At 40.6% G+C, this 23,748-nt stretch overlaps 1 protein-coding gene across 3 annotated transcripts in view; it reads left to right on the top strand.

The window, feature by feature from the left end:
* The window catches only part of knl1 (kinetochore scaffold 1), a 114,828-nt gene that overhangs the window by 36,694 nt on the left and 54,386 nt on the right, over positions 1-23,748 (top strand). For all 3 annotated transcript variants that reach the window (XM_087990141.1, XM_043698237.2, XM_043698238.2), the window contains 5 exons: positions 188-230; positions 5,823-5,860; positions 7,982-8,034; positions 8,953-14,100; positions 15,324-15,468. In XM_087990141.1, coding sequence (XP_087846267.1) covers positions 188-230; positions 5,823-5,860; positions 7,982-8,034; positions 8,953-14,100; positions 15,324-15,468 — 5,427 coding nt within the window. The remainder of the gene's footprint in view (positions 1-187; positions 231-5,822; positions 5,861-7,981; positions 8,035-8,952; positions 14,101-15,323; positions 15,469-23,748) is intronic.

The following is a 23,748-nucleotide window of genomic DNA, read 5'->3' on the forward strand; positions in this document are numbered from 1 at the left end:
AGTAAAAAGTGAAAGTGAGGCCACAGTCAGATCATTCATGATCATCTTGAAAAGTGGAGCATGGCCTGTGTTTGCTTTTTATGTTGTCATATTCTTAGTAATATTTTCTGTTTAAAAATTAAAATTGGAGTACTTGCAAAAAGGATTCATGTTTTTATCCATTTTGTAATTGCTGAATTTTTTTTAGGAAAAGACAGCCTAAAGGAGAACCAGTCAGCTGAGTTAGAAAGGTAAAGACACTTTTATTCAATTTGTTTATTCATTTGCAAGCCATAGATATAACTGGCATGCTCAATATGTTGCCCACTTCTAATTGCTGTCAGGTGGTATGCTGACTTGAACTGCTACTATCTCTGTGGTGACACAACTACCACAGGGCTTTTAATGAGAGGGTTCTCGGATATGCCTTCGATTGAAGGGGTGCCTGGCTTGTTGAACTTTATTGGAGCTGCTTTGGTGCCTTACAGAGAGTAGAAAACCTGTGGGAAGTCAACAACAGCTCAGGAAGTACCTTACAGTTCACCAAGTTATCCCTTCTACAAAGTTGTTTGTGCATGGCAAAAGTAACCAATGTTTAGCAGTACATGCTCATGCACAACAAAAAAAAAGAATGTTCTTTCAAAGTTGAATCATTCAATATAGCAGCAGACAGTGAAGTCTGCAGATGCTGGAGATCAGAGTCGAGAGTGTGTTGCTGGAAAAGCACAGCAAGTCAGGCAGCATCCAAGCAGCAGGAAAATCTACCTTTTGGGCTGGAGTACTTCATCAGGAATGAGACTGGGAGCCTCGGGGGTGGAGAGGTAAATGGGAGGAGGGTGGGGGTGGGAATAATTTAGCTGAGAGTGCAATAGGTGGATGGAGGTGGGGTAAAGAGGATAAGTTGGGAGGGAGGGTGGAGCACATAGATTGGAAGGAAGATGGACAGGTCGTGAATGCGGTGCTGAGCAGGCAGGTTGGAACTGGGGTAAGGTGGGGGGAGGGGAAATGAGGAAACTGGTGAAGTCCACATTGATGTCCTGGGGTTGAAGGGTCCTGAGGCGGAAGATAAGGCATTTTTCCTCCAGGCGTCTGGTGGTGAGGGAGTGTCGATGGAGGAGGCCCAGCACCTGCATGTCCTCAGCAGATTGGGAGGGGGAGTTGAAGTATTCAGCGACGGGGCAATGGGGTTGGTTGGTGCAGGTCTCCGGAGATGTTCTCTAATGCGCTCTGCGAGAAGGCATTTAGTCTCCCCAATGTAGAGGAGACCACATCGGGAGTAATGGATACAATAAATGACGTGTGGAAGTGCAGGTGAAACTTGATGGATGTGGAAGGGTCCTTTGGGGTCTTGGATGGAAGGAAGGAGGGAGGTATGGGTGCAGGTTTTGCAATTCTTGCGGTGGCAGGGGAAGGTGCCAGGAGGGAGGGTGGGTTGTTAGGGGGCGTGGACCTGACCAGATAGTTGCGGAGGGAACAGTCTTTGTGGAAAGCAGATAGGAGTGGGCAGGGAAATACATCCCTGGTGGTGGGGTCAATGTGTAAGTGGCAGAAATGTCGGCGGATGATGCGATTTATGCAGAGGTTGGTGGGATGGAAGGTGAGGACCAGGGTGGGGGTTCTGTCCTTTTGGCAGTTGGAGGGGTGGAGTTCGAGGGCGGAGGTGCAGGATGTGGCTGAGATGCGTTGCAGGGCAACTTCAACCATGTGGATAGGGAAATTTCAGTCTTTAAAGAAGGAGGCCATCTGGTGTGTTCTGTGGTGGAACTGGTCCTCCTGGGAGCAGATGCGGAGGAATTGGGAATACTGGATAGCATTTTTGCAGGAGGTCGAGTGGGAGGTGGTATAGTCCAGGTAGCTCCGTTTGTTTATAAAAAAAAAAGTCAGTGTTAAGTCGGTTCTTGTGGATGGAGAGGTCTAGGAAGGGGATGGAGGTGTCAGAGAATGTCCAGGTGAATTTAAGCTCTGGGTGGAATATATTGGTGAAGTTGATGAACTGTTCGACCTCCTCGTGGGAGCACGAGGTGGCACTGATGCAGTTATCAATGTAGCAAAGGAAGAGGTGGGGAGTGGTGCCAGTGTAACTCCGGAAGTTAGACTTTTCTACATAGCCACAAAGAGATAGGCGTAGCTGGGACCTATGCGGGTGCCCATGGCTTTCTCTTTTGTTTGGAGGGAGTGGGAGGATTGGAAGGAGAAATTGTTGAGGGTGAGGACCAGTTCAGCCAAACGAATGAGTGTGTCAGTGGAAGGGTACTGGTGGGACAGAAAGAAACTTGGAGGCCCTAGTCATGGCGGATGGAGGTGTAGAGGGACTGCATGAGGTGCTGGGGGCCGAGGAAACGGAAGTCTTGGAGGGAGTGGACGGCGTGGGTGGTGTCCCGAACGTATGTGGGGAGTTCCTGGACCAGGGGGATTGGACAGTATCGAGTTAGGTGGAGATGAATTCGATGGGCAGGTGCAGGCTGAGACGATGTCAGCTGGGTGATCAGGCTTGTGGATCTTGGGTATGAGGTAGAATTGGGCGGTGCGGGGTTCCCAAACTTTGTGGTTGAAAGCTGTGGGTGGGAGGTCCCCTGAGGTGATGAGGTTGTTTATGGCCTGGGAGATGATGGTTTGGTGATGCGGTGTGAGATCATGGTGGAGGGGGAGGTAGGAGGGGGTGTCTTTGATTTGGCGCCTGGGTTCAGCAGTGTAGAGGTCGGTGCACCAAACTGCGAACTGTCCATCTTCCTTCCCACCTTTCCGCCCCACCTTCCCCTTCGACCTATCACCTTTAGCCCCACCTCCATTCACCTATTGCACTCTTAGCCTCATTGTTTACCATCTCCCCAGGCTCACCCCTCCCCTTTATCTCTCCACCCCTGAAGCTCCCAGCCTCATTGCTGGTGAAGAGCTCTGGCCCAAAACGATTTTTTTTTTTCTCTCTGCTCCTCTATCGCTACCTGACCTGCTCTGCTTTTCTAGCAACAGACACTCAACTAGAATAACCAGCTTTTGACCTTGTCTTGTGGTCACAGTACTCGCATGATTAAGTTTCTGGTTGATGGTAATGTCAGACTCTTGATAGCGGAGGATTCACTGATGATAGTGCCATTTGAATATAATTGGATTCTCTTATTGGGAATGGTCATTATTTGGCCAGATCTTACTACATCTAAGGATTGCTTCAATATGTGATGTGTTGCAAATGAAACTGACTTGTGTGCAATCATCAGTGAACACCCACTTGTGACCCGAAAGTTATGAAATCATATGGGGTATGATCGCAACCACTAGATCGCAATCAGCTTTCTCTCTGATTTTCATTGATTTAAGTTTTGGTAGATCTGCTCAACGTCAAACACAGTAAAATTCTGCCTTAAATGTAAGAGAATTTGTTTATGGCTTGTCAAAGCTAGCAGTGGGGTGTCCTTCATGAAGCTGGACTTGAGCTATGTGTACTTGCAATTGTGGTTATATGAGAATTTCTACAACTAATACTGATAAGGATTTGTACCAATATATGACACTGCCATTTAGGGTATTGTCAGGCTGCTCAATGTTTCCACATACGATGGAGAACATTTTACAAGGTATAACCCAGGTTGCCATTGATCTGGATGACATGCTAATAACGGAAAGATCAATAATGAGCACTTGGAGAAGTTGGGGATAGTACTTAGAATTTTCCCCAAGTGGCCATACACCTTAGAAGGGAAGAATTTGTGTTCCAGACACACCAAGTCTGGGCTACAAAGTCAGGACCGGGTTATGTCCATTGGAAAATAAAGGCTCCCACATCTGTACCAGAGCTTGGGTCTTTTCTTGGGCTGATGAATAATTAAGAGTCATAGAGGTGTACAGCATGGAAACAGACCCTTCGGTCCAACCCGTCCATGTCGTCCAGATATCCCGACCCAATCTAGTCCCACCTGCCAGCACCTGGCCCATATCCCTCCAAACCCTTCCTATTCATATACCCATCCAAATGCCCTTAAAATGTTGCAATTGTACGAGCCTCCACCACATCCTCTGGCAGCTCATTCCATACGTTATGGAAATGTCATACATAATTTGGCCTCCATTCTGGCATCTTTTACATCAACCCTTTTACAAAAAAAGGTAAGTCTTGGAAAGTGCCCGAAACGTCGATTTTACTGCTCCTCGGATGCTGCCTGAACTGCTGTGCTTGTCCAGCACCTCTAATCCAGAATCTGGTTTCCAGCATCTGCAGTCATTGTTTTTACCTAGTTGATTTTAACCCTACTGCAAATCCTCTTGCAAGGATGCCTGCCTTGAAGAAGTTTTCCTCCTCTCTCTACAAGAATCTCAGGGAGTCCCTCTCCCACTGCAACTCCCAGGTCATTTCCTCTGCCCTGAAGTTCTTCAACCGTGTCCTGAAACAGATTTGCTACTACAGCCACATTTGCTTCCTCAGTGCCGGCCTCCCTAACCAACTCCTCTCACATGGACTCCGGACCACCTTTAAAAGGGGTCCTTGATGCCACACTTGGTTGGATGCAGCTTTGATGGCAAGGGCTGTCACTGTCTCACCTCATCTCAGCTATTTTGTCCATGTTTGAGCCAAGGCTATAATGAGATCAGTAGCTGAGTGACCCTGTGTTGATGATACCTTCGATCACTTTACTGATGTTCAAGAGTAGACTGAAGGGGCGGCAATTGGTCAAGTTGGATTTGTCCTTTTTTTTTTTTTTGGATGCATTAGTGAGCCAGGTGAGTTTTTTGACAATTAATAATAGTTTCATGGTCATCAGTAAATTCTTAATTCCAGATAGGTTTTATTGAATTCAAATTTCACCATCTACTGTGGTGGGTTTTGAACCTGCGTCCTCAGATCATTTACTGAATTTCTGGGTTAATAGTCCAGCAATAATATCACTGGGCCATTACTTCCGGCATGTGCGCCTACAAGCCTTTTGAATGTGGTAGAAAATGTTGCATCAAGTTGTTTTTAAGAAAAAGTGTACAGGACAATTAATTTTATAGTTAGAGCATGGAAAATGAAAAAAAGTCATGAAAAACTATTTTATAAAAAGACACTGTGCCTAGCTTTGGTGTTGTGGCCAATAATGGGCATCATTACTTTAGAAAGAATGTCAAGATCTTGGAGATGGTATAGAGGAGATTTACGAGAATTGGATCAGGATGAACACTTAATTCATATGAAAAGACTAAGAAACACTGGACTTGTTTTCCTTTTTGGCAGATGGTTTTAAATGGAAATTTTGATTTGAGGCATTCAAAATTAGAAAGGGTTTTCCTAGATTAGATAAAGATAATAGAGTCAATAACCGGAGAACAGATTTAAGATCGTTTTCAAATGAAGTAAGTGACATGAAGAGTTGTTTTCGCTTTTTGTTTAATTGAAATAAGTTATCATCTGGAATGCACTTCCTGGAAGTGTGGTGGAAATAAGAATAACTTTGAAAATGAAATCGAGTAAGTAAATAAAATGGAAAGGTTTGTAGGAAAGATTTGAAAGAAAAAAGAATGGATCTAATTGGGTCATTCTTTGTCAGAATATTGATATTAATGGATACAAGTGAATTCAAGGATGTCTTTACAACCATTTGTGAGCCCTTCGTTGTTCTCTTGCTGAATTGTTTTCTTTCTGAATAAAACAGTCTCCTTCTATCCTGTGGATAACTATCATGAAACATGTAGCTAGCAGAATGTCCTTCTGCTTTCTTTTTCGTGTAGCTTGATGCTGTGCCATTTTGATGGTCTATAATGTGGAATACAGGAGGCGTGTTTCTTAAGTGCAACAATTAAAGCTAAACATAAATTTGTTTGCTTTAGAGGTATATAATGTAATGCAATAAAAGCATGTTTTTATTTCGTAGGGACTTGATGCCACAAAATACAAATTACAGCATTGCTGGTGAGTAAACACATCCACTTTCAATCATTCCTTTAATATGTAAATTCTCCCTTTTTTTGGAAGGGTTTTATATATTCGTTTTGAGCTATTGCAATCTGACATAACATAGAGCACTTCTGAGAGCACATGATATAGAATGAGGGAAAAGTTCTTGCCTCTTTTTACATTTCACTTAACAGCATTCTATTTAGATTATTTGCGTGTCTCATTGCCTCTACTTTATGTTCATTGTTCTGTACATTTTGTGCTTAAATGCTTTACTTTGTTGGAACTAGCTTTAGTGTGTGTCTAATTCTAATTGCTGCCTCCATGTTTACGTGAATGCATCATGACTTGCTCATTTGTCTGTTCAGACCCTTGGTTTGTATATGACTGGCTAACTCATGAACACTTTTCTGTAAATGAAATGAAGATCTGAATAGCCATTCTGTGCGGATAGGAAAATGCATTTGCTCATCAAAGCTAAATTTCCAGATTGTCGCCCTGTCTTGCTTATGACATAGGGCAGGGAATGTTTAAGCCTTGGGCTATGATTAATAGGATAAGTGTTTTAAAAAAAAATAGCGAGAAAGATTTGTTTTTGAAATGTTTCATTTTATTTCTGTTTTTTGTTTGAAGTTGAAGTTACAAACAGATAAGTGTAAGTGAAGCATTTTGCAAGGAGCTTGTACTCCAATCCGAGACCCTTTCTTCTCCCTTGTGCACTCCTGTAGGCTTACTCGTGAATCTATTGGCAGGAGATTCAGAAGAGACATGATCTGTGATTGCAGGAACAACAAACAGCTTGAGGCATTGAGTCGTGATTCTTCTTAGACCAATAGAGTGAGGGTATATGGAGAAGGGTAGTGGTGATAAAGAGGAAAAAGGGTAAGATTGTGGGAGTGGCAAAGCAGGCTGAGAAAGAAGGAAACCGAAGTCTATAGGTCTGTTCACTTCTGATATCAGCAGGTCAGGAGCATTCAAGGAGAAGGAGAATCAGCATTTGGGCATAAGCCCTTCATCAGAAATCCAGGGCTTGTGCCCGAAACGTTGATTCTCTTGCTCCTCAGATGCTACCTGACCTGCTGTGCTTTTCCAGCACCACACTCTCGACTCTGATCTCCAACATCTGCAGTGCTCACTTTCTCCCATTCACTTCTGATACCCATGTTCAAATCCAGTATGGTGAATTACCAACTAGAAATGACTCAAGGGTCAGCATTAGTTAAACTTAACTGCTTAGCTTAATCCAAGTCATTGCTTTATCCCCTGTTAATCATGAATTGTAGATCTGCTTCTTAACCATAAAGGCGAATATTGGCTTTACTTTTAAGGTTTGTCTACTTCCCATTTTCTAATGGTAATTTCTATTAACCATTCAAATGATTAATTTATTGCTTTTAAATCTTTTTTGAATAAATTCATGTTTGCTGTTGCAGCAGTCCTTATCTTTCTGAAGTTTTTTCACTGGCCTTCTGAGGAAGAGAAATTTAGATGTGGTGCCATCCCAAGCAAAAACTGGCCACCCCAATTTAGCTGATAAAACAAAAAAAAGTATCTTGTCAAGCTAATTACTTGTTTAAGGTCTATTGAGCATGTTGGCAGTTTGTTTCATTTTAGCACATCTGAATTGCATGTTGCCATAAATACCTGATCAATATTTCTAATTTCTGAATGAAGTTTTCTTCACCTTTCTAATAAGCAATGTCTTTGACTGTAGTAAATCTCTCCTTTTGCTATACTAAGCAGATTAATGCCTTTTAAAAATCTTGTACTATGCCCATGTAATATTCAAGCCAATCCCACTGTCTAGACTGTTGTGATGAAGCATTTTTATACCATAGTAGAATTAATTAATTAGAATCAAAATAGTTCAGCAAGTGCCTCAAACTATTCATTTCCACATACTTCACTGTTTATCCTGCCATGTCCTCTGCTTCTGTTGAAAATTTTGCAATCCCTTTGATTTGACTTTCATGTTCTTGTGCAACTCTGTATTTGAGTCCTCTGTGACAAGCATATTTTACTCTTAAGCTTTATGCTCCATCTACCTATGTACACTCATGTTAGATATAATCTGATGATTAGAGCTATCTTCTGGATGGTGCAATACTGATTCTTGGTATTTTTTTCTACTCAAAGGAATGGATGCACTACTTCATGCACCTCTCCGAATCCCATTGCAACAAATTGAGGTAAATCAGCATTTGTCTTTGATACAAGTACTGATGTCTGTTTAGGATTATACCTTCAACTGTGAAACCTAACAATTTGCCTTTATTCAAAGGCAGAGTAAGAAGAATTATGGTCATACGTTTCGTATCTGTGACTGAATTTCCAAACCATTTTAACAAATTCAAAGTTTGTGCGAAGATTTGTAGCTCGGGTGCTCGTTGTTGTGGTTGTGTTCGCCGAGCTGGAAGTTTTTGTTGCAAACGTTTCGTCCCCTGGCTAGGCGACATCATCAGTGCTTGGGAGCCTCCTGCGAAGCGCTTCTTTGATGTTTCCTCCGGTGTTTATAGTGGTCTGTCCCTGCCGCTTCCGGTTGTCAGTTTCAGCTGTCTGCTGTAGTGGTTGGTATATTGGGTCCAGGTCGATGTGTTTGTTGATGGAGTTTGTGGATGAATGCCATGCCTCTAGGAATTCCCTGGCTGTTCTCTGTCTGGCTTGCCCTATGATAGTAGTGTTGTCCCAGTCGAATTCATGTTGCTTGTTGTCTGCGTGTGTGCAGCAACCACTACAGCGGACAGCTGAAACTGACAACCGGAAGCGGCAGGGACAGACCACTATAAACACCGGAGGAAACATCAAAGAAGCGCTTCGCAGGAGGCTCCCAAGCACGGATGATGTCGCCTAGCCAGGGGACAAAACGTTTGCAACAAAAACTTCCAGCTCGGCGAACAGAACCACAACAACTATTTTAACAAAGCATGTTTGAATTAATTTGGTCCATTTCTGGTATATTGAAGTTATAGCAATTTTATAGAAAGTTTTTTTTTATTCTGGCAAATGTGTTCCAATTCCATTTTAGTTCTTTAAAATCAAGAACAGCATTTGAAGCAAAATGTCTAATCTTTAAGATTTAATGTATTTATTTTCCCATTTTTAAACAGCACTGTGAACATATTAAGACTGTCAGTAAACATCAAAACTTCCCTATTTCTGGAGTTGTAATACAAGGAGATCTTGAAGAGACAGTCCAGTCTTCTGCAATTACAGCTGTAACTACACATTCTCAGAAAATTGACTTCAAGTCTTTTTTGGCTGGAATTGATTCTACAGAACCAGTGCATACCACTGTGTGTTTTGACACTGAGAATGAGAATGCTAATAAGTTCTTCAGCTCTACCAGACAAAATGAGGTTCCTAAACAGCAAAAGACAATAGATTTTAAAACATTCTTAAATAGCATAAAGCAGAGTGACACAGACCAAAATAAAATGACATCAATGACTTCCATTTTTGAGGAACAGATCATGAAACAGAAAGACATTAGTGTTCTTTCAGCTTGTGGAACAGTTAAAAATGTTGGGACAACAAAGGACTTAATGAAAATTAATTCTAATAACAATTTAGATTCAAACAAAACTGTGCTGTTTCTAGACCAAGACAACGATATGGAGCTTACTAGAAGTCATACTGTTGCTATTAACCATTTTGCTTTGGGAAATGTTACCACTCTTCATTCAACAACAGTCTCTAACAATGTAGAGGGCGTAGGTACTGAAAGTTCAACTCATTCTCCCTTTTCTCAATATAAAACTGTTTCACCTTCTGTAGAAGATGATATGGATATGACCAGATGTCATACTGCATCTATTGACGTCAGGAAGGTAGAACTCCTCACAAATCAAAATCAACTGGCAGCTGTCTCAATTCAAAAAGAAGATAAATCAATAATGCCCTCCTTTACTCCTCATGAAGACAAATTATTCTCTGACAACAGATGTTGTAGCAAGATTGATCAAAGTGAGGCTTTAGTTACAAGTAAACTGAGCTCCAAATCTGTGCCTGATCTGTCATCTTTTCCCAGTGATAAGACCATCATATTTTCAGAAGCAAATGACATGGATATAACCAAAAGTCACTTAGTCACAATTGACAGTGGAAGTCTTGGGCGAGTTGGAAATGAAGTGAAGGGTTCAGATAAATATACTTTGAGACAAAGTACTGCTGGATCTGTTTTGTCATTCTTTCCAAATGATGAGACAATGGTATTTTCAGAAGCAAATGATATGGATATAACTAAAAGCCATACAGTCACAATTGATGATAAAATCACTGGACAAGTTGCAAGTGAAGTATTGGGTTTTACGAGAATGACCTCTGGGCTGACTTTACCTGGATCAATACTGCCACCTTTTTCCAATGATAAGACTGTGGTATTTTCAGAAGCAAATGATATGGATACAACTAAAAGCCATACCATCACAATTGACAATGGAAGCATTGATCGAGTAGAAAATGAAACATCAGCTTCAACAAAATTGATTTCAAGGTGGAGTACTGTCGGGTCTTTATCGTCACATTTTCCCAGTGACAAGACAATATTATTTTCAGAAGCAAATGATATGGACTTAACGAAAAGTCATTCAGTTCCAATTGACAATGGAAAATTTGGTGCAAATGCAAATTGGACAGTGGGTTCAAATTCTTTCTTTCCAAGTGATAGAACTGTGGTATTTTCTGACGCAAACGATATGGACATAACAAAAAGTCATACAATTCAAATTGACAGTGAAAATGCTAGACAAATTACAGCTGGAACATTGGTTCCGAAGAAACTGTCCTTGAGATACAGCACTGTTGCATCTGTTCTGTCATCTTTTCCCAATGATAAGACAGTAGTATTTTCAGAAGCAAATGATATGGACATAACCAAAAGTCATACAGTTGCAATTGAGAGTGAAAACCTTGGGCCTGTTGCAAGGCCTATAGTGGGTCCAGATAAAAAGATTTGCATTGAGAATGCAACCGTGCCTATACTGTCCAGTTTTCCCAACGATAAGACTCTGGTATTTTCAGAAGCAAATGATATGGACATGACTAAAAGTCATACCGTCACAATTGACAATGGAAACCTTGGGCAAGTTAGAAATGAAGCATTAGCGTTTACTAGAATGTCTTCCAAGCACTCTGTCCCTGAGTCTGCAGCATCCATTCACAGTAATAGATCTATTGTGTTTTCAAAAGCAAATGATATGGATATAACAAAAAGCCACACTGTTGCGATTGAGAGTGGAAATCTTCGACTCATTCCAAATGAAGCATTGGGATCAATGAAGCTCACTTGTGTTGAGAATACTGCTCCATGTGCTCAACCATCTTTTTCCAGCAAAGCAACCCTTGGGTTTTCAGAAACAACTGACATGGACCTAACCAAAAGTCATACAGCCATAATCGAGAGTAAAAACCTTGGCCTTGTTGCAAGGATCATAGAGAAACCAGATAAAAAGATTTGTGTTGAAAATGCATCCGTCCCTGTTCTATCCTCTTTTCCCAATGATAAGACCTTGGTATTTTCAGAAGCAAATGATATGGACATAACTAAAAGCCATACTGTTACAATTAATGGAGAAGACGTTGGGCAAGTTACAAATGAAGCATTGGGCTTTCGAAGAATGACCTCTAAACACGGTGTGCCTCGATCTATATCATCGTTTCTCAGTGATAAAACTGTCGTCTTTTCAGAAGCAAATGACATGGACATTACCAAAAGTCATACAGTTGCAATTGAGAGTGAAAACTTGGGGCCCATTGCAAGACATACAGAGGGTTCAGATAAAAAGGCTTCCATTGGGAATGCATCCATGTCTGTTCTGTCATCTTTTCCTAATGACAAGACTTTGGTATTTTCAGAAGCAAACGACATGGACATAACTAAAAGCCATATTGTTACAATTAATGGAGGAAACCTTGGGCCTGTTGTAAATTGGACAGAAAGTTTATGTACATCTTTTCCTCGTGATAAGACATTAATATTTTCTGACACAAATGATATGGACATCACAAAAAGCCATACAGTTCCAATTATCAGTGGCAATATTGGGAAAGTTAGAAATGAAGATTTGAGTTTACCTAAAGTGATTCCCAAGTTGACAGATGCTGGCTCTTCTCTATCATCCTTTCCCAGGGATAAATTCACAGGGTCTCCAGGAGCAAAAGATATGGACATTACCAAAAGTCAGATAGTTGCAATTGAGAGTGAAAACCTTGGGCCTGTTGCAAGGCCTATAGTGGGTCCAGATAAAAAGCTTTGCATTGGAAATGCATCCACGCCTAGTCTGTCCACTTTTCCCAATGATAAGACTCTGGTATTTTCGGAAGCAAATGATATGGACATAACTAAAAGCCATACTGTTACAATTAATGGAGGTGGTCTTGGACAAGTTACAAATGAAGCATTAGGTTTTCGAAGAATGACCTCTAAACACCATGTGCCTAAGTCTATATCATCTTTTTGCAGTGATAAGACTGTTGTCTTTTCAGAAGCAAATGATATGGACATTACCAAAAGTCATACAGTTGCAATTGAGAGTGAAAATCTGGGGCACGTTGCAAGACATACAGTGGGATCAGCTAAAAAGACTTCTGTTGGGAATGCCTCTATCTCTGTTCTGTCATCTTTTCCGAACAATAAAATGTTGGCATTTTCAGAAGCAAATGACATAGACATAACTAAAAGCCATACAGTTCCAGTTGTCAGTGGAAGTATTGGGGAAGTTAGAAATGAAGATTTGAGTTTGCCGAGAATGATTCCCAAGCTGATGGATGCTGGCTCTCCTCCATTATCTTTTCCCAGGGATAAATTCACGAGGTCTTCAGAAGCCAACAATATGGACATAACCAAAAACCATACAGTTGCTGCTGAGTGTGATGGATTTGTATCAGCCATAAGTGAATCATTAGGTTCAGATAACATGACTTCCAGATTTACTGCTCATGGGTCTGTTTTGCCACCATTCCCCAAAGATAAGATTACAGTATCTGAACAAGTTACACCAGTTAGAGAAATTGGTGGCGTGTCCATTTCCAGTAAGTGTGGTGTTTCCAGTAATCACCAACTTTCCCAGTTGGAGCTTGAAAAAAGGCAGAAATGTTCTGGTAACCTTTCAAGCAATGTGAAATTTGTCAACATACAAACCACAGTCGAAAACACTGCGTGTAATGTTAATCAAGCTGTTCATACAGTTGGTACTTCTGATCCTTTATCCAGGAGCGTGAAAATCACTGTTCTAAATACAGAAGGCAAGACAGAGGAAGATGGAGAATGTGTCAGTTCAATGTGTGTAAATGAAAAGCTGAATAGGAAAGAAATCAAAGAATCTGTATTGAGCAAGGGGAACTCTTTGGATCCTATCCTGAAAGGTAACAATGACCTTGAAGCTCAGGAAATATTGTGTCAGATCAATCAAAGTAGGGAGGCAGCTTCTGAAGAATTAGTCAGGCATCAAGTTAGTGATACCCAAACTGGAAATATTATGACTGATATAATTGAATATGAAAATACAGCCAATAAACATATGGGACATAATCAATCCAGAAAGTCCAGTCTTGCTAATATGCAATCACTTCAAACATTGAATACCGTGACCAATGTAACTTACGACTCTGTATCAGAAAGGCCTCCAGTGGGTGAAAAAGGTTCTACAAATTATCAAACCTTGGATGCAAAGTCACGACTCTTAAAGCAAAATTCACTTATTAACAGCACATTTAAATACAACCTTTCTCTAGGAATCTTCCCTCCTAAATTACCTATTAGAGAGAATTTATACAAAACTGTAAGTTCAAATCATCAGTATGTAACAAAATCATTCGGAGATCATCTTGGCTCTGACTCACTTCTGAGTACCATGTATAAATCAAACAAATTTGAAGCGGATTCAGATAAATTAAGACTTAATATTGACCTAAAAAAAAATCCAGATATTCAGAACAAAAGCCAAATAACTGATCATGACCACATAGAAAAAATATTTGATCAATCTGAACCATCTCTGTCCTTGAAGTCCCCTGATCTGACCTGCCTCGACATCTCTGAACAACTTGGAAAAGAAGCTTCAGCTTCTTCTGAACAGAATGAGAATGTTGTAAGTTCTCAAGGTGATGCTCTTGGAGGTTTGAAAATGATGAAATCAGTAGAAGAAAAGCTTTACCATAAACGATCATGGAGCGAAGTGGAGGAAAACAGAAATTCGTGCAGCAAAAAGAAAATGAGAAATTTAGGTCCGGAAGATACTGATTCTTCAAGCCAAAAGGTAACTTAAAAAAGGAATGTGCTCAAGAAGTATTGTCTAACATAAAATTGATTGTATTAATAGTCTGCATGTGAGATAAATTGGGTGAAAGGACAAACTTTGTGGGCGGCACGGTGGCACAGTGGTTAGCACTGCTGCCTCTCAGCGCCAGAGACCCGGGTTCAATTCCCGCCTCAGGCGACTGACTGTGTGGAGTTTGCACGTTCTCCCCGTGTCTGCGTGGGTTTCCTCCGGGTGCTCCGGTTTCCTCCCACCATCCAAAAGATGTGCAGGGTCAGGTGAATTGGCCATACTAAATTGCCCGTAGTGTTAGGTAAGGGGTAAATGTAGGGGTTTGGGTGGGTTTCGCTTTGGCGGGTCGATATGGACTTGTTGGGCCGAAGGGCCTGTTTCCACACTGTAATCTAATCTAATCTAAAACTTAATTAGAAAGCTATCTGAAGTCTATACCTTCCTGGGAGTGAAGCAGCTGAGCTTCTGGAATAATTGATTTTGGTTGCAACTGACATTTGACGTAAATAGTTAACCTTTCTGTTCACCTTTTTTTCTTCTTATTAATCTGAGGTAAAAAAATAAATTCCACAATAATTGTTTGTTTGGATTTCTTAAAATCCCATGTACAATGCCTCTCCTATGGTGGTAACATTTTATCTTCTGGACAAAGGCTTAGTATGTAATTCCTTTGATAATGAGTTGTTTTTTGTCTTAAACAAAATGTCTCAATTTATTCAGTTGGAGTTTAGATTGCCTGAGCAACGCAAACTTCTGGAAAAGCTAATAAAAAGTGAATACTATTATTGCCTGGTCCTCATGTGAAAAAAAGGAAATGCAATGTGTAAATTCTCTTACAGTGCCGACTGCAAATTGAATAACACCTTATCCTCCTTACTACCACTTCCTGTCTCCCACAATAGCGAGATGTTGCATTGCGGTACTTTTATTGTCTCCTCCTTTGAATGAAATCCTCTTCATAACTTTAGACTGGTCTTACTGTTTATTTTCCCATGTATACAATTTTACTTTGCCTTATCTCCACCAGTTCCATAAAATCATGTATACTGTTCAGAACAAATTCCTTTTAGTAAACAGTTTAATTCAACTGTATACTTCAGTTCAATTATAAAATTTCTACTATTTGTGCAATAAATGTTTCTTAATGGCATCAAGTTGAGTCCTCAGATGTTTAAATGGCAACTGTAACTTTGGAAATATTTTTAACATAGGCCAACAATGCTCCTGTTGTGCAATGGGAAGGCATGGATCATAAAGTCGTGGAAGAGAACCAACTCAGTATGACGACAAAAAGCCTGGATAGTAATAGTTCCTTAGATTCAACCAAAGGAGATGGAGCCTCTGCAGATGTTGCCAGTAAGTTGTGATCTTTTTTGTCAACTTGCACCTCCTGTTTAGAAGTAAAGAAAGGAAAATAAATAACTGACTTCAATCTCACATTAAGTAGTTGGCCTTTCTTGGCTGGAACACAAACAGGGGTAGGCAATAAATAGATTACCACTTGTATTTCTTTCTAGGTCACGACTCATCCTGACTTGGAAATATATTGCTATTCATTCACTATCACTGTATCAAACCTTTGGTACTTCCAGAAGTGGAAGATTGCTTCCTTTTTACTGAAGCGCCAATTCTGGATTTTGAGGTTACAAAAGATCAGCTTTTACTCTCTTGATATTGTCTTAGAATCGTACAGCATGGAAACAGATGCTTTGGTCTAACTCAACCGTGCTGACCAAGTTTCCCAAATTAAACTAGTCCCACTTGTCTGCAATTGGTTCATATTCCTTAAACCTTTCATATTCATGTACTATCCAAGTATCTTTCTAATGTTGTACTTGTACCTGTATCTACCACTTCCTTTGGCAGTTCATTCCATATATGAACCACACTCTGTGTGAAAATGTTGCCCCTCCAGTCACTTTTAAAACTTTTTTCCTCTCCCCTTTTAAAAATATTCCCCCTAGTTTCAAAATCCTCCACCCTCTGGGAAATGCTTTTTTTGTGCTATTCACGTTAGCTATACTCCTCATAAGATCACCCCTCAACCTCCTACACTCTAGTGAAATAAGTCCCAGTTTACACATCCTGTCCTTATAACTCAAACCCTCTATTCCTGGTAACCACCTGGTAAATCTTTTCTGAACCCTCTCCAGCTTAATATCCTTCCTATAACAGATACCACAGGAATTGGTACTAGGACACCAGCTATTCACATTATATATGAATGATTTTGATGAGGGAGCTAAATATAATATCTCAAAGTTTTCAGAAGACACAAAACTAGGTGGAATGGTTAGCTTTGCTGAGGGTTCAAAAATTTCGCAGTGTGCATTGGACAAGCTGAGTGAGTCAGAGATGTACAGCATGGAAACAGAACCTTCAGTCTAGCCCGTCCATGCCAACCAGATATCCCAAACCAATCTAGTCCCACCTGCCAGCACCCGGCTCATATCCCTCCAAACCCTTCCTATTCATATACCCACCCAAATGCCTCTTAAATGTTGCAATTGTACCAGCCTCCACCACTTCCTCTGGCAGCTCATTCCATACACGTAACACCCTCTACGTGAAAAGGTTGCCCCATATGTCTCTTTTATATCTTTCCCCTCTCCCCTAAACCTATGCCCCTCTTACCTATTTGTCTATTTTGTCAATTTACCCCATCCATGCCCCTCATAATTTTGTAAACCTCTAGAAGGTCAGCCCTCAGCCTCCGATGCTCCAGGGAAAACAGCCCCAGCTTGTTCAGCCTCTCCCTTTAGCTCAAATCCTCCAACCCTGGCAACATCCTTGTAAATCTTTTCTGAACCCTTTCAAGTTTCACAACATATTTCCGATAGGAAGAAGACCAGAATTGCACTCAATATTCCAACAGTGGTCTTAACAATGTCCTGTACACCCGCAATATGACCTCCCAACTCCTGTACTCAATACTCTGACCAATAAAGGAAAGCATACCAAACTCCTCCTTCACTATCCTATCTACCTGCGACTCCAATTTCAAGGAGCTGTGAACTCTCACTCCAAGGTCTCTTTGTTCAGCAGCACTCCCTAGGACCTTACCATTAAGTGTAAATGCCCTGCTAAGATTTGCTTTCCCAAAATGCAGCACCTCTCATTTATCTGAATTAATCTCCATCTGCCACTTCTGGTCAAGATCCTGTTTTAATCTGAGGTAACCTTCACTGTCCACTACACCTCCAATTTTGGTGACCTCTGCAAACTTACTGTACCTCTTATGCTCACATCCAAATCGTTTATGTAAATGACAAGAAGTAGTGGACCCAGCACCGATCCTTGTGGCACTCCACTGGTCACAGGCCTCCAGTGTGAAAAACAACCTTCCATCACTACCCTCTGTCTTCTAACTTTGAGCCAGTTCTGTATGCAAATGGCTAGTTCTCCCTGTATTCCGTGAGATCTAACCTTGCTAATCTGTCTCCCATGGATTGCCTTGTCAAAAGTCCACATAGATCACATCTACTGCTCTGCCCTCATCAATCCTCTTTGTTACTTCCTCAAAAAACTCAGTCAAATTTGTGAGACATGACTTTCCACGCATAGATCCATATTGACTATCCCTAATCAGTCCTTGCCTTTCCAAATACATGTACATCCTGTCCCTCAGGATTCCCTCCAACAACTTGCCCACCACCGAGGTCAGGCTCACTGGTCTATAGTTCCCTGGCTTGTCCTTACCACCCTTCTTAAACAGTGGCACTATGTTAGCCAACCTCCAACCTTCCAGCACCTCACCTGTGACTATCGATGATACAGATATCTCAGCAAGAGTCCCAGCAGTTACTTCTCTCGCTTCCCACAGAGTTCTAGGGTACACCTGATCAGGTCCTGGGGATTTATCCACCTTTAAATGTTTCAAGACATCCAGCGCTTCCTCCTCTGTAAACTGGACATTTTGCAAGATGTCACCATCTATTTCCCTACAGTCTATATCTTCCATATCCTTTTCCACAGTAAATACTGATGCAAAATACTCATTTTGTATCTCTCCATTTTCTGCGGCCCCACACAAAGGCCACCTTGCTGATCTTTGAGGGGCCCTATTCTTTCCCTAGTTACCCTTTTGTCCTTAATGTATTTGTAAAAACTCTTTGGATTCTCCGTAACTCTATTTGCCAAAGCTATGTCATGTCCCCTTTTTGCCCTCCTGACTTCCCTCTTAAGTATACTCTTACTTCCTTTAAACTCTTTTAAGGATGCACTCGATCTATCCTGTCTATACTTTACAGATGCTTCCTTCTTTCTCTGAACCAAACCCTCAATTTCCTTCGTCATCCAGCATTTCCTATATCTACTGGCCTTTCCTTTCACCCTGACAGGAATATACTTTCTCTGGATTCTTGTTATCTCATTTCTGAAGGCTTCCCATTTTCCAGGTGTCCCTTTACTTACGAACATCTGCCCCCAGTCAGCTTTCGAAAGTTCTTGCCTAATACTGTCAAAATTGGCCTTTCTCCAATTTAGTACTTCAACTTTTAGATCTGTTCTATCCTTTTCCATCATTATTTTAGTTCTAATGGAATTATAGTCACTGGCCCCAAAGTGCTCCCCCACTGACACCTCAGTCACCTGCCCTGCCTTATTTCCCAAGAGTAGGTCAAGTTTTGCACCTTCTCTAGTAGATACATCCACGTACTGAATCAGAAAATTGTCTTGTACACACTGAACAAATTCCTCTCCATCTAAACCCTTAACACTATGGCAGTCCCAGTCTACGTTTGGAAAGTTAAAATCCCCTACCATAACTACCTTATTATCCTTACAGATAGCTGAGATCTCCTTACAAGTTTGTTTCTAAATTTCTCTCTGACTATTAGGGGGTCTATAATACAATCCCAATAAGGTGACCATCCCTTTCTTATTCTCAGTTCCACTCAAATAATTTCCCTGGATGTATGTCTGGGAATATCCTCCCTCAGCACAGCTGTAATGCTATCCCTTATCTAAAATGCCACACCCCCTCCTCTCTTGCCTCCCTTTCTATCCTTCCTGTGTAGCATTTGTGTCCTGGAACATTAAGCTGCCAGTTCCTGCCCATCCCTGAGTCATGTTTCCGTAATTGCTATGATATCCCAGTCCCATGTTCCTAACCATGCCCTGAGTTCATCTGCCTTCCCTGTTAGGCCCCTTGCATTGAAATAAATGCAGTTTAATTTATTAGTCCTACCTTGTCCCTGCCTGCCCTGACTGTTTGCTACAATTGATAACAGAAGTGAGTCAATCTCAGATTGATCTCTTTTCTCACTCTCTCCCTGGGTTGGGCAGAAAAATTGCAAATTACGTAAAGTGTACCATCTCTACTCGAATAATAGTCGATCTCAAGTAAAAGTCGACCCCCTAGTTTTGGCCAAATAACCTGGAACTTTCCATATATCCTTTCCATATATTCCATAAGTCGATCCTTTGAGTCAGTGTGCTGGCCATCACATCCTGCTCCAGCTTTCCCGTGTACCAGTAGTTCCGCTCTGCACCTGATCTTGCAGTCTGCTGGCTGTTTAGTTCCGCTCCAGGTTTTCATAATTACCATTTTTTTTTATTTGTTTAACGATCAATTGGACTTCTGCTAATGATATGATATGAATTTTGACAGGGGAGAAATTCAGCCCCTCAAAAGTAGTATCTATGTAATAGTTGACCCCATAAATTTAACCTTTTTAAAAAGTAGTCAAACATGTTTGACTATTACTCGAGTATACAGAGGAACCTCGATTATCCAAACGACATGGGCAGCAAATATTTTAAGATTGTCGAATGCCAGATAACACAGTCTAGCCAAACATCAGAACATTGCAATCTTGATGGGGTAATTCAAAATTTGGATAATCAAGGTTCCTCTGTATATGGCAGATAAATGTGAGATTATCCACTTTCCAAGCATAAGTTGGAAGGCAGATTATTATTTGACTGTAAATTGAGAGAAGGGATTGCTCAATGAGACTTGAATGTCCTGTATATGAGTTACTGAAGTGAAGTGTGCAGATGCAGCAGGCAGTAAAGAAGGCAAACCATATATTGGCCTTCATAGCAAGAGGATTTAAGAACTGAAATAATTTCTGTAACCAAATAGGACATTGGTGAATATTGTGTGCTGTCTCGGTGTCCTTTTCTAAGAAAGAATGCTCTTAAATATACAGGGAGTGCAGCAAAGGTTTACCAAATTGATTCTTGCAGTGGTAAGATTGACATATGAGGAGCGATTTGAATCAGAGTCATACAGAATGGAAACAGAGCCTTCAATCCAACCAGTCAATGCTGACCATAATCCCAAGCTAAACTAGTGCCGACACCAGGCTCCTATCCCTCCAAATATTTCTTATTCCTGTAATAATCTAAATGTTTATTTAAAATTGTAATTGTACCCACATCCACTACTTCTGGAAGTTCATTCCACACATGAACCACTTGGTGTATTAGAAAAAATGCTTCTCATGGTTTTTTAAAATCTTTCTCATATCTCCTTAAAAATATACTTTCTAGTCTTGAAATCCCACCCCCTAAGGAAAAGATACCTGCCATTCACCATATCTATACCCCCTCATGATTTTATAATCTCTATAAGGTCACCTTAACCTCTCCTGTGCTCCAGTGAAAAAGGTCCCAGCCTATCCAGCGCCTCCTTATAACTCAACCCCTCTATTCCTGGCAACATCCTGGTAATCTCTTCTGAATTCTCTCCAGCTTAATATTCTTTCTATAACAGGTTGACCAGAACTGGATACAGTCCTCCTGAAGAGGCCTCATCAGCATCCCAACTCCTATATTCAAAGGTCTGAATAATGAAGGCAAGCGTGCTAAATACTGCCTTCACCACTCTGTGTACAGGTGACTCAAGTGTCAAAGAATGACATACCTGAGCCCCTCGATTTCTCTGTTCTACAACACTAGCCAAGGCCTTACATTTAATTGTATAAATCCTGCCCTAGTTTGTTTTACCAAAATGCAATAGTTCATATTTATCCAAATTAAACTCTATCTGCTGCTCTAATGTTCATTGATCCACTTGATCAAGATAACATTGTAATCTTAGATGACCTCCTTCAGTGTCCACAATACCATCCATTTTGGTTTCATCTGCAAACTTGCCTTCTATATTCTCATCTAAATCATTTATATAAATGACATGCAAAAGTGGACCCAGCACTGATTTCATTGAACACTGCTAGTCACAAGCTTCTAGTCTAAAAAGGAATCCTCCACCACCACTTCCTCTCCTGCTGTTAGGCCAATTTTGTACCCAATGGTTAAGCTCACTCTGAAGCCCATGTGATCTAACTTTGCTAATTATTTTACAATACGGAAGCTTTTCGCAGGCTTTACTGAAATTTTGATGAGGGAGCTAAATATAATATCTCAAAAGTTTTCAGAAGGCATAACGCTAGGTGGAATGGTAAACAAAGTAAACAATGTCTACCACTCTACTGTCATTGATCTTCTTAGTTGATTCCTCAAAAGTATTCATTCAAATTTTAGATATGATTTCCCTCACACAAAACCATGCTGACTATTCCTAATCAACTGGGTGGCACGGTGGCACAGTGGTTAGCATTGCTGCCTCACAGCGCCAGAGACCCGGGTTCAATTCCCACCTCAGGTGACTGACTGTGTGGAGTTTGCATGTTCTCCCCGTGTCTGCGTGGGTTTCCTCTGGGTGCTCCGATTTCCTCCCACAGTCCAAAGATGTGCAGGTCAGGTGAATTGGCCATGCTAAATTGCCCGTACTGTTAGGTAAATGTTAGGTAGTGTTTGGTAAATGTAGGGGTATGGATGGGTTGCGCTTCGGCGGGTCGGTGTGGACTTGTTGGGCCAAAGGGCCTGTTTCCACACTGTAATGTAATCTAAATCTAATCTAAAATTTCTTGCTTCTCCAGAAGCACACAAATCCTACCTTTCAGAATACCTTCCAACAACTTAACCCACAACTGAAGTCAGACTCATAGGCCTCTTTACATACCTTCTTAATCAAAAGCACAACATTAGTTATCATCTGTTCATCGGTTTTCTGCCAGTCATCTGGTACCTGCCCATAGTTGTAGATGATACAAATATCTTTACAAGAGGCCCTGGAATTTCCTCCCTAATTTGCCCATGTGATACACTCGATCAGATTCCAGAGATTTACCTACCTTTATATTTTGTAAGATTTCCAGCACTTCCTCTTCTGAAATGTGAACTGTTTTCAAAACATCAGTGTGTATTTCCCTAAGTTCTCTAGGCTCTATTGTATTCTCCGTGGTAAAAACTGATGCAAAATATTTGTTTAATATCTATTCCATTTCCTGAGGTTTAACACAAAGGCTACCTTTGACCTTTAAGGGGCCCTACTCTCTCTCTCTCTCTCTAGTTGCTCTCTTACTCCTAATGTACTTGTAGAATCTCTTTGTCAAACAAGGTTAAGGACTAATCCAATGCTATCTGATATTCTCTCCTTGCCTTCCTGCTCTCCCTCTTAAGAATGCCCTTACACTCTTAATCAAGTTCAAGAGATTCATTTTAATCCAGTTGTCCATATCTAACATACAACTTTTTAAAATTCTTGACTAGATCCTCAATCTTTTCATCCATTGTTCAGTCACCCTACCAGCTTTGCCTTTCATTATAACAGAAACATAATGATTCTGAACTCTTGTTATCCCAACATCAGGCCTCTAAACAGTGTAATCCAATCAATTTTTGAAAATTTTTGTCTTGTACCATTTAAAATTTGCCTTGCTCCATTTAAAAACTTTATTTTTGTGGCAGCCTTATCCTTTTCCATAACTATTTTAAAGTAGATAGAATTATGATCACTAGACCAAAAGTATTCCCCTACTATCAATTCAGTGATTTGCCCTGTCTTATTACCGAACAGAAGGTCAAGTGGGAACATTTACATGTTGATAAAGAACATTTTCTTGAACACGTTTAATAAATTCTTTGCCATCCAAACCTTTAACGGTATGACAGTCCCAGTCAAGATGTCTGGAATATCAACATCACCTACTTTTACAGCCTTCATATTGGTTCCTCAATTTTCCTCTGACGTTTAGGGTGTCTATTGTACAATCCCAACAAGGTAAAGATTTTTTTTCTCCTAATTTCAAGACATATATTTTCACCGGATGATTTTTCAGAAGTTACAGCAGTAATGTATCTCTTAATCAAAAATGCCACTCACTCTCCTCTTTTGATTATTTGTATCCTTCTTATATCATCTGAAACCTAGAATATTGAGCTGCCAGTTCCATCAATCCTTGAAGTTACTCTAATCATGGTAATGTCTCAATCCTGTGTTCTCAAACATGCCCGAGTTCATCAGCCTGACTTGTAAGACTCCATGCAATTTAATTCTTCAGAGTAACTTAGTTCTGTGCCTTGTTCTTGTCTGTCTTTTATAATTAACTTAATCGTTTCAGATTCAAAATCATCCTGTTCTATCTTGCCCCTTACTGTGATTCCTTGGACCATTGCCCACCCCATAATTTACAATTTATAATTTAGAAGAATGAGGGATGATCTCCTGGAAACCTGTAAAATTTTAACAGACAAAACCGGTTAGGCTCAGGAAGGATAAAAGGTAAACCTTTTTGGAACTGAGATGAAAACAAATTTCTTCAGAGTAGTGAGCCTGTGGAATTC

The sequence above is a fragment of the Chiloscyllium plagiosum genome, unplaced genomic scaffold (genome assembly GCF_037043375.1).
Source record: "Chiloscyllium plagiosum isolate Xiang-an unplaced genomic scaffold, Cpla_swu_hap1 HiC_scaffold_8, whole genome shotgun sequence".
Classification (NCBI taxonomy): domain Eukaryota; kingdom Metazoa; phylum Chordata; class Chondrichthyes; order Orectolobiformes; family Hemiscylliidae; genus Chiloscyllium; species Chiloscyllium plagiosum.